We start from the raw sequence: 16,180 nt of genomic DNA, 5'->3' as shown, positions 1-16,180 counted from the left end.
CGCTGAGGGCCGGGCGTGCCCGGGGCTCCGCGGTAGCCCCGGTGTGCTGTGTGCCACGGCTGCTGACCGCCATTTCCCGGTCACTCTTGGAACGTGTCTCCATTCCATAAATGGTACACATTTGGAGATTACAGAGAAATTCTCCAGGGCTAGAATTTGATGCTTGCCTGCTTAATTTCATATTAGTAAAAGCTCTGGAGAGTAGCTGGTAGAGGAACAGGGGATGAATTAATTACCCGGAACAATTTTCACTTTTTTTTTTCCATGTTGTGTAGTTGCCCGTTTCTGTTTAAAGCAAGGAGCAGTTGAGGGAGGAAAAAAGCTTCATTTTAGTGAATAGGCAGGAGGGAAGGTTGGGATGTTTTCATGGGTTTCATTCCAAATAAAACCATTCTTGGGGGCTTTTTTATTATTTTGATGGAATATAAGTATATTTTCAGACTTTGTATTGTCAACTTTATCAGCAAAGCAGTGTTTTGCTAAGAATCTCTTGCCAGGAGGAAAGATAACTTATTTTGTCCTCATTGACTGTTTTTATTCAGAAAGCAGGTGGCAGCTATCAATTCCAATGCTATCTACAGCTCCAATTATTTTACAAACCCCAGGAGCTAATTACAGCCCTCAGGCTCTGGCAGTCAGCTGATTTCATCATGCGACTCTTTTGGCCATTGCGTACCTCTGAGTAATTATCTATTTATGGAAAATAAATTAATAGCTGCTATTTCTACTTGAAAAAGAGGACCTGTGAGTGTGTAGGTTGAGCAAGTGGGTTTTAAAAAGAGGTAGAGAGATTTACAGGGAAAGAGGCAAAGGCATCAGTTGAAAGAATAAGGGGTGGAGAAGAAAGATGATGTCAGGATATTAAGGGAAAAGTTAAAATGAAAGGGAGAAGGAAAGCAGGGTCCTAGAAAATTGAACAGGAGAAAAGCATGACACCAAATAGCAAGATATCGTGTGACAGGAAGAAAAAAGTAAGCAAAATTGTGGGAAATTATACTTCAATTACTTCACTATAAACGTATGAAGACAAAGATTCATTGAAAAAGTGAAGTCTGAATCCCGGATAGTTCCTGATCTAGTTGAAGATGTCCCTGCTCATTGCAGGATGCTTGGAAAACAATTCTGTGCTTTTTGTTGCGTCTACCTTTCTGAAAATGCTCTTGAGCTAAATGGTGTTTGCCTTCTTGAATAGCTTAATGGAAGGAAGGGTTAGATGTTGTCTTTGTGTGATCATGTGATTCATAGGTAAATATAAAATGTGCATTTTAATATAAAATACTGCATTAATTCACCATGAGTAATTATGTATCCTCTCTTCGAAAAATTGTAGAAATGTTTTGCAAATCATATTTTTGATACAGTGGAAATATAGAAGGTTTTGAAATTATTAATATCAGCAAACTCTGCCTGCAGGTTGCACAGACAAATCTCTGACATTGTAAAGACTGTTGCTACTTTAGCGTCATTGATGTTTTTTGGGTTTGGGGCTATTTTTGTCCAAAAGTTACCTACAAAATAACCATATGAAGGCAGAAGGAATAAACCTTTTGAAAATGAAGAACCAAAGTGATCCTGCCATAGGCCAGGACTTGTAGCAATTTTGGATTAAATTTCAAATATACGATGCACAGAAATTAACAGTAAGAGAGAGGAATGAAAGTATCTCAATTAAAAGTATATCAGTCTCTGTTAAGAATAATTGTTTAAGAAATCACCACTTCTAGCATAAACTGGAGAGGCAAGTGAAGTGAGCACGGAACTTTGGCAACATAACAGCATATGAAACAGGATTTTTTAGAAAGGCCTGTAATTAAGTACATGGAGCACCAAAACAAATGAGATCTGGTCAAAGCTTTCTAAACAGTCTTTCTCTGAAACAATTTTCTGTATATATGCATGTGTTCACTGCCTTCTCTTGAGATCTTACTTCTTTTCAAGTCCTTTTTTTAAAAATAAATCAATCCTTAATAAAAACTGCTTGTTAGGGTACCAGCTTATTTGGAGTGACATGATAGGCTTCTCAGAAATCTTGTAAAATACATTATGGCAATTTAATGTAAAACAGTTCATATCCCTGTATGTAATACTCAGCAATCTGTCTTCTTCCCCTTTCAGATCAGCTGTTTCACGTGTTGGCCATGCACATGCGCCTCTACAGTATAGACTCTGCATACAATCCCTGGAGGAAACTAACCCAGCTCTCGCAGGATAAAAACTCAGAGCAAGTATTTTAATTTACCCAATATCAATTTTACCTGCTGAAAGAAACATCCTTACAGAGGGACTTCGGGTAACTTTGTCTTAATTTAAGTTCTCTGTGAGGCATGCTGATGGACTTAACATCTAAAAATTGTATGTATGAATTTGTAAAAATATGTTTTCCGATTTCTTTTACATAAAAATCTGACAAATACCAGTTTTGAGCTAAAGTTTAAATACACCTCTTGCAGGCTTAAGCACATGCAAATTAAATAGTATTGGGTAAGTGGATAGGGCACTGCTGTTCTTGATATGGATGCTCAACAAAATTTACATTGAGATAAACTGGTAGCTTATTGAAAGTTGAGTAATGATTAATAGCTGTAAATAGGTCTAATATATGTGAGAAATAATTCTATTTTAGGCAAAAAATTTTCATCAAGCTTATTATTTTAAGCAAGTTACTTACCTGAGTTTGCTTTTAAAACATGAACCTTATATACACAGCTGTAAAAGGATTAACAATAGAATAAATTAAACCATGTACTTTGTTCTGCAAGGACTCATCTCCGTACGTGACTTAAGACCCATCACTTTTCAGATTCTACCTTAATGATGAGGAGGAAGATTTCTTGCCTTAAACCAGATTATGACTTTTCCTCATAAGAGGAAAGCAGTACTTTTTTTTTTCTCTTAGCACCTTAAGCATCTTCTTCACACTAAGCTCTACATTTTGTAGCTTGCAATTACGTCAAAAGACTGTCCTTTTAGTGCCTCTCCAGCTGTGTGTTTGTCAGTGCTTCTAGGAGCCTGAGGTAGAAAGCATCATGCAATTTCAAAAACTGATCTAGCATTGTGATGCCACAATCCTAACTGCAAACTGGGGAAGACTATTAAAACAATTGTTCTCATTTCTAGTTTAAGATTTTATTTTTCTCTTGGACTCAGGCTTATTTTTGCCATAAACATTAGGTTATTGGAGTAATTAAATTGTATTAAGAGATTAATTTATAAACTATTGGCAGAAGAAAGCATCAAGCATTTTATAACCTGAAAACCTGTTCAGCATGCATTCAGACTGCTTTGAGGGTCTGTTTTGATGTGATTCTAATTGAGCCCTGACCTAGACTGAGCAGTGGGATGATGTTAATAAATTTGGTGTATGGTTGGCAGAATTAAGATCATGTGGCCAGCATGGCTGTGGGAAAGATCATGCACTTCTCATTTTAGCATTTGAAGAGCTTGCTGGCTTTTGGAAGCAGCTGTTAATAGAGGGGGCCTAGAGAGCTGGTGGAATTCACCATGCATTGGTCATGACAAGGCTAAAGTGCAGTATGTTAGATTTCATTAGGCAATATTTTGAATCACCTAGAAATTAATGGTACTGTAGGTCTGTAACGCCTTGCTTTGCAGAAGGGTTTGCATGCTGGGGATGTATTTAAGGAGTTCTTATGTTTTCTGCACTGGTTTTCAATATTTCATGATGGACTTGATGATACTGGTTTGGCACAAAGTTCTAAATGGTTTGTAGGAAGCTACAATAGAAATAGCTTCCATTTTGCCATGAAATAATTTACTGGCAAGATATACAGATGCTTTTGAGCTCGAATATTTTTGCTCCCTCCTTGGAATGTTTTTCCTTCCTTAGTTTGCAGGCACCAGAACACTACAAAGGAGGCAATTTGAGGACATGTTTTTCATGTATAAATTGGAGCATAAAATGAGTAGCTGTAATTATACTGCAGAAATTTGAAGTAGTAGGATTGGCATTCATAGGATTGGTGTGTATGGTCTGATTGCACACTTCTTAGAGTCACACAGCCTTTTGGGAGACACAGAATACCAGATTTTTTTCAGGTACAGGAAAGAGTGCTCAGAGCAATTAGAAGGTGGGACTGCTGAAAACTCAAAAAGCTTAAGAGGATGGTGGAGAAATAATCATTGCAGATTTTAGATGTGAATGGCATTCTGCTGCTTTGAAGTTAACCAAGTCATCTAAATCATCAGTCTGACCTGCACAGGAAACTTCAAGAAAAGACTTGTAGAAAAAAAATGTCAGTAAGAGAAAAAGTTCTGTGTTTTCTGACTGTATTGCTGTGATTCCAAACAATTTAACTTTAGGGAAGTCACAGAAGCAAAATAACTTCAAACCAATATGTCATCTTTTTCTATTTGATTTTCATTTTCAATTATTATTTCAGTTAAAAACATTTTTTCTAAAGAAGCTAGTTTAATCTTCATTTATTTAAAAGGATAATTTTCAAAATGGAAAGAAAAAAAACCCCACACATGCAAAAATCTGTGGAATAAAAGTCCCCATTACATTGTATTCTCATTCTCATTTAATTATAGCTATTTTCTTTAAATATACATAAATATTTACAAATAGAACTACCCAGATGTAGAACCCACAATTTTTATCCTAGTTTTCTACAACTCAGCTGTCATACTTCTTAAATAATGCCGTAGATTTCCTGTGTCTGGGAGAACTGATCACAGTAACTTGTAAAGAGTCTCACAGAATTGCTTCACTGTACTTCCCAAAACCACCGGTTTTGTCCAGTGTCTTCTACAATTGCCTTTAGATCTCCTTGTAGCTGAAAATGGCAACTGAAAGCAACGATAGGGAGAAGCTCAAGCAAGGTTAAGTAGAAATAAGGAAATCTTGAGCAAGAAGATAGCCTATCAAAAAGGGCCTAAATAACTTGAGCTGTTTGGAAGATGAGGGGGAAAAAGAAGAAGCTAAATCTGGTGAACTGTGAATGGTTTAGTAATTATTTCTCCTCTGCAGTTTATGTTGCAAAATTCAATGTACGCTTGGTCCCACGGGCTGTACTTAAGCAAATTGTTCTTCTGGGGCAGATCTGGTTTCAATAGTGATCAAATAAACAATTATTGTGGTGCAAAGGGGAAATAATAGCTTCTGGCAGGGGGCAGGCAAGGAGCAGCTGGAGGCAATAATTACTAAACCCAGATGTGAATTTAATGGACTAGCCCAAATAGTTGCAGTTTCAGGAACAACAAACATGAAATGAAAGGATATACATGTTTTTTTTTTAAATTTAAATCTCTATGAAGGCTGAAATTTTTGTGTCTATTTTGACAGACAGAATATATCAGCAAAGAATGGATTGAGAAAACATTATGAATCTTTGCAGTAGAAGCACTTGGAGGGAGGAACTGCATGATAAACTGAAATGCTGGGTTATTTTTTCTGCAGTGTTTTGCCGATGTTTCATTCTAAGCTAGATCACTTCGGAGACTGTTTATGGTGTCATACTGGGGCAACAAACTGCAGCTCAGGGATAGGACTGAGCAGCTGTGCATAGCTGTGCATGACTTCTTAGGTCACATCCCCATCACAGAAGCTGTTGTGAAATGGAGAAAAAACTCACAGTTGTTATGAAGATAGTCCAAGACAGAGAGAGTAGGATGGTGGGACAGCGGGGTTTAGTTAAGGTTTATGCGAGAGGTGGTCTATACATACATGTGATGCAACAGGACTTATGTGCTCTATTCCATACAACAGAAATGCTGCCTGAAACAGCTGTCTCTCAGGACATGTTACAGTACATAGGTTTTCACAATAGTGCCAGCTTTGGAGTATTTGCTCTTGGCTGTTTCTTCCTTCCCCTGCACTATAGCTCACCATCTTCTTTGGTTGTGCTGATGTAACTTGGGCGGGCTGCATGAGCAAAGTCAAGCATCAAATCCATGTTTTAAAAAGCTGAAATTGAATAAGTTTGGGAACGGGTGACAAGGGACTGCTGGGGGCACCGTGGTAAAAGAGAACAGGACATGCCCAGTGCTGTTACTGTCAGTGAATGTATAATGAGAAACTGACCTGCTGTAAAATCTGCTGTGACACGATGAAGAGCAAATATGAAATTGTGATTGTATCCTAAGGTGCAGCCAGAATGAATAGTAGAATTCTGCTCTCTTGCAGTGAATATCAGAAGCTGTGTATTAGTTTGACCTCTCTGCCATATGGGATTTGTGTGCTTTGCTTCTTATCAAGCAGAAATATAAGTTTGCCCTAGTTGGAGCCTTAGTTTAGGTGTACCTATATCCCTGTATCTCAAATTTTCTGTGTCTGACAGTTCAAAGGGATGTGAGGCTCAGAACCTCTCCTTTACTTACTGAATTTCTACCTTTATAATTAGTTGCAGTTAGCATCATCCAAAAACTTTAAAGTTTCTCTGGTTGAGAGAAGAGGGAATGGGGAGCATAAATATAAGGAACCACCAGCAGCAAAATGCTGCTTATTTTAGAGTACAACAGAATTTCCCATTTCTCTGTATCCATTCCCAAAGAAATGACTGCTGCATAACAATTCTTAGGAGGAGGATGCAGAATACAGAGGCAGCTGTCTGTTTCTCAGCTGTCAGGTGATAGGCAGCCCTGGTTTTGGCACAGAGAGGTGCAGCCCAATTACCTTGGGCTGGAGGAGAGGTCATTTCCATAGGAAAAGCTGAGGTTTATGTTTTTCATTTTAGGATATGTTCATTTTGTACTGTATAGCTTATTTTCACCACCAACTCCCTTTTAAAACTTGATTCAGTGTACAACTGTTACACATTTTAATAATTTGATATTACTTTGGTCCTATTTGCTGTTGTACTTGCCTTCTTTTTATTAAGTGCTTCTGTGGCAAAAGTTTTTGTAGTCAGATTTATCAAGCTTGCATATATGTGTTAGGGATTAACAGAAATGGAAAATTTCCATAAAACATACTTCTGAACACATTTTGTAATTTCAGTTCCATTTTCATAATGAAGAATTTTCTGAGGCTCTTAACAAATGACAGAGCAGTTTTTAAGTGCTTCATGTGCTGCAATACTTGATGTAAGCAAAAGCAGCTTATCTAAACCCCTGACATTTAATGTTGCTGTGCTTCTCAATTCTTATGAACTGAATAAATTAAGAAAGTAATTCAGTTGGTCCTGCATGTGCAAATGAGGTAATTTATGTATGATGTTGATGCCAATCAATTGTAGTATTCTGTGTATGAATATATATATATAAAATAAAATAATTTTGACAGAAGTGGTATTTGACCTAATTGTTACATGACTATTAAACAATACTGATACCTCTGTCAGAAAGAAGTGTTCAGCTAAATGTGACCAGAGGGAGTCAGATTTTTTTAATGTTATTCCAAATTAAATTTTTCCCAAGTATATATAAAGTCTATATAAATTTCCCAAGTATGTATAAATTAGAATTAAAAATGAGAAGTAATTTAAGGGATATCCATGATTTTAAAGTCCTTACATAATGTGGGTTGTTTTAAAATTCAGTGTTGTAGATCATAAAGTAGAACTAGCTGTAGATGAAAGTAGAATTACAGAGACATAGTGAGGTGAATATTTTCATGGCCGGTATAATTTTGAAAATTAGATTTGGCAGTGTGATACAAATTTTTTTCCCCCATTGTCTTCTTTAGAATTCAATATACTGATTTTTGGAATATTTGGGATTTATTTAGGGGGCACACACACACACACACATATATATATATATGTATGTATGTATGTATATATTTATGTATATTACAGTGCTTTGAAGCATTAATTTTATTAAATGATTGATTATAGCAGAAGGGTTATAGATGGTGTTTATTCTGTAGCTGTCTGGGTTCATTAATTCAAAAGGACCAGTTAGACCATGTTTTCTCTCCCTTCATTTTGCAAGATCAGTCAGCCATGTGACTGTAAGTGTTCTTTTAATCCTCCTCTTGTATGACTGCTTTCATGTGTTAAAACTCATATCACAGATGGCTCCTGGAAGTGCCTTCTGTACAGAGATACCTGAGTTTTCAGGAAATCAGTAATTATGTAGTCTTTTTTCAAAAGCATGATCATGTTTATGGGCCTCGGAGATGATGAACTGGTTGAATCCCCAAAGGTGTTAGAGGACACTAAAATCCCATGCATGCATCCACATCCCACCACACGTGGGCAGCCTTCTGCAGTCCATAGACTGGTTCCTTTGCAGCACTGGTGGCCCTTGGTAGAGGACAGCTTTGCAGGGGAGCCTCAGGGTCAGCAGAGCAGGGGTTCACAGTGTGGCTCCTGCAGCGCGGATCCCCAGCACCACTGCTTGCCACGGGCAGTAAGAACCCACCCAGCTCTTGCACCTGTGTGTGTGGCAGAAGGGGAGGGCTCAAGGGGAGGGTGTGTATCATATTTTATCTCGAGCTGCTCCTGCTTGAGATCTCCATCACGCCCCATTTCAGTTAAAACTGGGAAGAATTATTTTGCATTATTTTGCACCGTTTGATTTCTTTTTTTTTTGCCATTTTACTAAGCTGTTGAACCTGAAGAATACTGGTGGTTGGAATTTTGTTGAATATTGCTACACAAAGCTAGAAACTACCTCATATCTGCAAGCATTTTTTGCTTTTTGGTGTAGGAAAACAGGATGATGTTACGTCAGTGAATCTGGATAGTTGAAAAGTTTGTTCTATCTCTGTGCTTATTTGCTTCCTTCTAGACATCCAGGGAGTTTCATAAAGACTGTAAGATTGCATAATCCCACCTGTCATGGCTGCTTGAGCCTTCATTTCTTTGCATGAAGGAAAACAATAGCTTTTCTAAGGTCTCTGGTTTACAATAGCAGCATTCCCTGTAACTTTAAATGTATTTTGAGGATTCCTTGTTGTTACAGCCTGGTTACATGTATACATGTGAAATGCCATGCTTTGGAAACCAGTTCAACTGTTTGAATATTCAGTGACTCTACATAGACATCATGAGTTCAGGCAGTTTGGAATGTTTTAAAACATTTCAACACAATCAGGTACCCAAATGGTAATTTCCTCGTGAGTTGTTATATGAGTAATATTAAATTTTTGAATTGAGATACATTCTAAAATTGAGGTCATTTGGCAAATTGTCAGGTATTAGGCTTCTGCAAGCTTGATATCAAATGCAGTACTATTTAAAATAAATACAAAATAAGATATGAAAATGGGTTTATAGTATCAGGAGTGATTTTCTTTTGGTTTTATTTCCAGGCTGGTAAGTGAAGAACTGCCAGAAGTTCCTGTGCTTTACAGAGATGTCTCATCCCTTTTGCTTATCCAGATTTTAACCATGCCTCAACCATTGCACAGAGGTATGTTACAAAAATATATATATTTAAATTATTATGTAGATGAGGCTGCTTTCCTGATGGTTTGCAGGATGGTGAATCATAGCTGATCTGCTGTGTAGTCTAAAATAATGTTTCTGCCTTATCTACAAAAGGTGGCACTGAACAGAAGTTTTTGTTCTGAGTTGACAGGTTTATCTGTGTTCCCTGTCTTTTTACCTTATCAGTCAACTATTCATTAAAGATACAAGAGCTGAGCGGAAACCATTAAGTATTTCTACTGAAAGAAAAGTGTCCTTTGTTTGACCTTCATCTTTTGCTTAGAGGGACAGCTCAATCCTTCAAGTTGAACTGAGTGCCTAAGGGTAAAAAATTTGTAAGATTGTAATTCAATTTGAATTTCAGAGTTTAAATTGCAGCAGTCTTATGTAAGAGTTCATATATGAAGATAATAATTGCTGTAATGCAGCAATTTCAATAAAGACAGCATACATATAATTATGAATAAATATTAAAAAATTAAATATTTTGTTACTAAAATCAAAACTGTCTTAAAACCTAAATTTCTTTTTCTGTGTAAAAGGAACAGCTGAACCTCGTTCCTCTTTCTAATAGGTAATGTATGTTCCAGAATAGGGGTTCAGACCATCTGGTCTCTGGCTTGATTATTTGTAATTGTTCCTTTATTTGAAAATGGGGACAAACAAAGCAAATGTCACTTTACTGTTTCATTGACATTGAACAGAATATCTCCCATGGGATCTGTGTGGCAGTTTTGATATCTGCTCAGTTTGGGTATTTTTTGAATAGGTAAATTCAGGAACTATTCTGCTCTTGATTCATACACCTTAGTAGAAACTGTTTCCCCAGGAGAGGTGTTCAGTCCTCAGTATTGAATGTTTAAATTCAGCTAAAGTGACCCTCTGTGTATCCGTTAACATTGTGGGTTTGCTTTTTCAATTCAATACACTTAAAATCATAGAATCATTTAGGTAGGAAAAGTATCATCAAATGCTTATGGATTAAGTATATCCAAAGATTATTAGAATATGAAAATACTAAGAAGAGTAAAATATTTTGCATAGGAAGACTATTGTCAAAAATGTACTTTTTTTCTAATGACAGTTTTAACTTAAATTGACTCTATTGGAAGGACTCAATCAAACCAGTATAAAAACAGCAAATAAAAGTTTAATGAGACTAACATCTGAAATTCAGGGAAGTGTTAAAGTACAAACCAGTAGTGTCTTTGTAGTCAATACCCAAGCATTGAATACCACCATTTAAGAAAGTATATTTTATTCTAGAAAAGACAGCATTCAATTAATAGTAAGGCATTCTGTGGAGAACTCTGTGAAATGCCTCATATCAGCAGCATGTGTTGTCTTTGCTCTTAAGTTTATTGTAGGTTGAAGTTGAGAGGGAAATGGCAAGTGGCAGATAGAAAATAAATGTATCTATTTCAAATCTGTGAAGCATTAAATTGGAAATAAATTGCCATTTATCTTCCTAATTTTTGTTTCATCAAAATAGTTAGGCAGAATGAAGAGAAAGTCTTTCATAATTCTTTGTTTGGAGGTGTAGAGTGGTGTTCACAAAAATAAGTCCTAACCAATTTGTTTAGTACTTTTACACAATGGGTGTGTATGTCACAGAGTGGAATTCAATATTATTAATTCTTTGTAGAGGGCTGAGGTATAACTAAGGTAAAGTGGCTTGTGAAATGTCTCATGGTAAGCACAAGGTCAGCAATAGGGGTGAGCAAAATCTCTGTTTGACCTTAGTGCTTCCTGAATTGTCTGTACTGCTTTGCCCTTGTCATGGGGTGCAGGAGCTGTGCACTGGGACACACACAGGAGGCTGATGCCTGTGTGTGCTGACAGATATTTCCAGTATATTCCTTTAACAATAGACTTAAGTTACATTGTGTCCTTCATCAAATATGACATCTTTTTCCCAAATTTGTACTTAAAATCCTTTTTGTTTACACCATGTGTTTTTTTAAAAATAGGGAGTGCTCTTTAAGGAGGACTCAAAATCTCATCTCTTGCCCTTCAGATGGCAATTGTATTAACTTCCCTATTAACTGTTAATTTTAAATTCAGACTGGGAATTGCATTAACTTCCCTATTAACTATTGGATGGGTGTTGGTATCTTTTTCAATCTGACATAGATTAAAGCAATGAAAATGTCATTACGGTTCAGCCTCTTCATTCAAAAGAGAAAATTGATCTGAACCTATCAGAAAGAAAGAAGACTGCTACAGAAGAAACTTTGTGGTGGAGGTCAGAGCATTTACAAGCATTAACCAATTTGCAGAGAAGGGAATGAGACTGATAATGTGTACCTCTGTGTAGTGTAGCAAGCAAAATAAACACTGTGTTTAGGATACTAAAACCATTTGTCAAACTTCTTTTTTCTTTTGAGTTTCACACTAGGACATGGGTAGAACTTTTAAAGGCTTCAAATGTTTAGCATTTTGTTTGAAATTTTTGAAATTGTAGAGGGCTAAATGCATAATAATCCACATAGGATTTTTCTGGTTCAATTCTGTGGCAGTTGTTCTACAGAGGATGGAGTGTTCATGATGTTGTGAATTGGGACTCCATGCAAAACAAAGATTTTGCTTCCAGCTCTTTTCTTACAGAAATAGCAAATGATGGTGTGTGTACCAAATGGCTTGGTGGTTATCAAAACCTAAATCTGTATTTGTAAATTGAATTCAATACCCCCCTCGCCCCCACCAGTTCTTTCTGTGACACAGTTTTTGGATGCTGGAGTCATTTAATTGAAATTGGATATTGTTTCTTGTTACCATCAATTGTAAAAAGTTTTATTTTCCCACCACCTGATAGCTTCTAGTGATTTCACTTTCTGCATTGCACTGGGTGTAAAAAGTAGCATACTGATAGAGAGTGTCTAAACCCCAGGGTGTGTGCAAGGATCTTGACTAAATATAGTTTGGATGTAATCAGCTTGAATATGATCTAGTTTCAATGTGGAAGCTCAAATATTTATCTGTATCTTGGAACTTTAATATACCTTTCATGGATTATCTGAAGTTCAGTGCTGTCTCCCTTTGTTCTGAAGCTGTGTTTTCAAAGAAGGGTTCAAGCTTTTGATCAAGAAGAATGTTTTTCAAAGGTTATTTATACGAAGATCTTCTAAATTTAGTAAAAAAGGCCCTATGTCCTTAATTGTGCATCTGGTTCTCTTTGTGGATTCTTTCCATCATAGGGTATATAATCTAATTTTATGTTGAAATGATTTGTGTTATTGGTAATATGCTTATTTATGTGCACATTTCTTGTACTAACATTACAATTAGAGTTCCAGAAGTGTTTCCTATTTAAACTTAGTTTTTAAGGGTATGCATATAATGGGATGAGATGTTTTAAAATTATTTGATTCCAAAAGGTTTTAAAAATAGGAATATAAGAGCATTTCTCAGTATTATTCAAAAATAATTACAAAAGTTCTGGATTAGCCTGTTTTGATTAGATTGGCCTAGCCATAGTAATAATACTTTCAGACTGTCACACTATCAGATTAGGGGCAGGAGTCCTAAATGCATTTCAGTGCAGAACTTTGCTCAGTGGTTTGCTACACATATTTGCACGCTTTAGAATTATTAAATTGAAAAGATGATGTAGCAAAAGCACAGCCTGCCTCAGGGGGCAGCAGGAAAACAGCACACAGCCCCCACAGGCACACTGCAGGAAGTCAAATAAAGTTGCTCCTTGCAGTAGACAAGAATGCAACAGCTCTAGCATTACAGGTACCTACAGCTGTCAAATATATGGCATTTAAAGAGATAACGTAGTAATGAAGTGATAATTGATGCAGTGACTGATGTTTTAGTATATTTCCCATGGGGTGTTTCTATGACTATAAAAAAGCCTTAGTGCTCATTACACAACATGTGGCCTCTGAGCTGCTCCTGAGATTTTTTCCTAAAGGGAAAAAAAAATAAGAAGTTTGTGCAGAATTCAGGACTTCTTAAGGGTGACCCAGATGTGGGAGTGTGCAGTTTTTGTCCAACTGTGGATTCTCCAAAAATGTAATTCATAGTAATTTATGAGTCACATACATGTAAGTAAATACAAGAGAATTAATTTAATTGAAACATATTATGTTAGATAGACATATTTCTGGTGAATTGAACAATTAGTATTAAGGACAAAGAGTAATTCTATTTTGCAAAAATCAGACTTTTTAAAATGTGCAAAGACACCCAGTGTTTAGCACTGCAATCACCTGAGCAGAGCTACAGGTTGGAGCAGGCTGTGGCAGGCTGGTGCTGTTGCCTTTGCTGCCCTGCATGCAGGGCCTTCATTCATGCTTTCAGTGTGCAATTGATTTGTACTGCTTCTATCTGCTGTTGAGGGGTGGGAGCTCAGTACCTGAGCTCAGTTCTAGCTATGATTACAAACTCTTAACTGTTGTAACTATGTTACAAACTCTTAACTCAGGCCAAAGAGGCAATTTTTACAGTTCTCTGAACGTGTGTGGTTTCATCTTGTAGATTTCAGTCCCAGAAAATTTCCTGCAAGCTTGCTTGCTGTTATTCCTCAGGGACAGGATTGCTAAGAGAATGGAGGTTTCAGCAGAGATAAAAAATATGGCCTCAAGGTCTAGTGGGATCTGGTAAATCCTCCTCTTAGGGAGATGGGAAGAGGAAGTGTCATTATAATTCTGCCTGCTCTGGAAGGGGCAGATGTAGTGTAGGACCATTCATTGTCATGTTTAACACAAGCTAGGAACATAATACAGAAAAGTTAATTTTAAATTGCATAATAAGAAATGATCTTTTAGATGTTTAAATTGTGCTTATAGTTGATATGTAAGATTATACTCAGAGACATTAAAAAGTTTCAAAATCCATATCTGCATTGATTTGTAAACATTTGTTACATAGACAAACAATTGTTATTTCACAAATTATGTACTCTTGTCTTGGCTGTGTATATTTTATAATCTAGTAGTGGGTTTTGATATTAGATGCAGGAAAGGAGAAGCAAGGTATTTCATTTTCCTGACCTCCTCATTTTCACATATGAAACTCGCTTAAATCCTTTGGGAAGAAAATGAATTTAACCCAGTTTTTGTGAGGTGCTTATGTAAATTGTTTTGCTTGACTTCAAAGCCTGAGAGGACTTCTTAAACGCCTCATTTTTGTCTACATTTTTTAAGATATATATTAGTTATGTTTATGCTTAAGGAGTGGTGTAAGTCATGACAGAAACTTCTTTGATCTGCCTAGATTTAAAAACAAACTAGATAATTTGGGACTGGAAATAGAGCCTAAAGTAAAAAGATAAAAAAGGACTGCTTCAATGTCTTCATTTCAATGAATGTTCTTTTTTTTTCTGTTTCCATTTTAGGAAGTCTTATTTTGCTTCTGTTGCTAGCGTCCCCAAAAACGTTTCAAAACCTTTCTCCTGCAGCCTAGCTGTAGGAAATAGTAACCCTTTAAATATTAAAAAAAATCATAAAGATCTTTGAAGCTGCAGTAAATGCCAGTCTGCCTTCTGCCTTCCTTCTGTATGCATGTGAGCTGCAGTAAATGGGTACTCACTCAAGAGTGTTTTGCAGCAAGTGTTTTATGGCAGAATCCATATCTGTGGAAGTGAAGGGTTAGAAACTGATATGTTAGATGTTCTTGTGGTGATTTTTTTGAAAATTTAATTCTTCCAATATCTGTATGAGTGTCACCCCTGATGGGAGCCAGAAGAGATGGTAGGATATGCATTTGCTTACATCTACAGTAATCAGTAGCTTAACTTATGTAACCTTTGAGCAAAATACAATCTTGTATTATCACGAGGCCACTAGATGAAGTCACTGCTAACCAGGACTAAGATGAAAATAAGGAACAAGTAGAAAATTACTTGCCCTGTACTTGTTCTGTTCATTATGGCTGCCAAGTCATTTCTGAAAGCCAGTAAATATATGTTGTTTTGTATGTTTTGAGGGGCTGTTCTTTGGCACTTTGCTTTTCATTTCAGAATTATTATTTCCATAACTACAGACTCTGTAATCATTATATTTGCTAAAACCATCACATGTTTAAAAATTACTTTTTTGTTTTACAGAACACTTCACCTGCATTATAAAAGTGCTTTTCACTTTATTGTATACTCAAGCCTTGGCAGCACTTTCTGTTAAATGCAGTGCTGAAGATAGGATGGCATGGAAAGAGTCAGGAGCTCTCAAAAAGGTTGGTTAGTTTATTAAAACATTTATGAAATTCTGCTTAAGTATTTCTAGTATGAATGTAATAGATACTTCTGCTTTGCATGTAATAATTTGCTTCTGCTTCAAAATCCAGTAATTTGTTTCTGTGTATGCAATTTCTGCAGGTTTTTGTACATGATGAGACTCAAAAGTTTCACAATCTGTGTCTTTTGTTTCAGTCCCTACTTTGTTGCAGTGATTGTAATCAGTAAAGGCAGCTTTCCTTCCTGTGAAATTGAAGTCTTCCTATATGAACCATGGGCACTGATCTGATGCATTTCTCTACAGGAAAAGCAGGCAGCCTTGTTGGAGGAAAAAGCCCTCTTGACTTTTCCAACTTGCTTGTGCTATTTGTGGCTAGCTATATAAATTTCTCTCACTATGTGGTTGAGAGTGCTCATGTGATGAAGAGACAGAGAAGGAAATTTGTCACTATTGTTTCCTTGACTTTTGGTAGTATTTACAAGTGACAATGCATCTTTCTATTTGAGTTCAGCTGATTGAATGCCAGTTGCCGCCAAAGTTCTCTGCACTAGCACCAGCATTCATTTAATCCTTCAGTTAACTTTTTGCTCCATAGATTGGTTTTCCCAGAAGGTCAGAAGAATACCAGTGTCAGACCAAAGGAAAGGATACAAGTGTTGGGAC

General features: G+C 36.5%; 1 protein-coding gene across 6 annotated transcripts in view; it reads left to right on the top strand.

Moving 5' to 3' along the window:
* UBR3 (ubiquitin protein ligase E3 component n-recognin 3) overlaps positions 1 to 16,180 on the top strand; it is a 104,374-nt gene that overhangs the window by 78,554 nt on the left and 9,640 nt on the right. For all 6 annotated transcript variants that reach the window (XM_039703355.1, XM_039703283.1, XM_039703198.1 and 3 more), the window contains 3 exons: positions 2,116 to 2,221; positions 9,218 to 9,318; positions 15,391 to 15,515. In XM_039703355.1, coding sequence (XP_039559289.1) covers positions 2,116 to 2,221; positions 9,218 to 9,318; positions 15,391 to 15,515 — 332 coding nt within the window. The remainder of the gene's footprint in view (positions 1 to 2,115; positions 2,222 to 9,217; positions 9,319 to 15,390; positions 15,516 to 16,180) is intronic.

This window comes from Passer montanus, unplaced genomic scaffold, assembly GCF_014805655.1.
Source record: "Passer montanus isolate IOZ18808 unplaced genomic scaffold, ASM1480565v1 scaffold1, whole genome shotgun sequence".
Taxonomy (NCBI): domain Eukaryota; kingdom Metazoa; phylum Chordata; class Aves; order Passeriformes; family Passeridae; genus Passer; species Passer montanus.
Note: the sequence above shows the minus strand (reverse complement) of the source record. Positions and strands in the feature narration are given on the sequence as shown.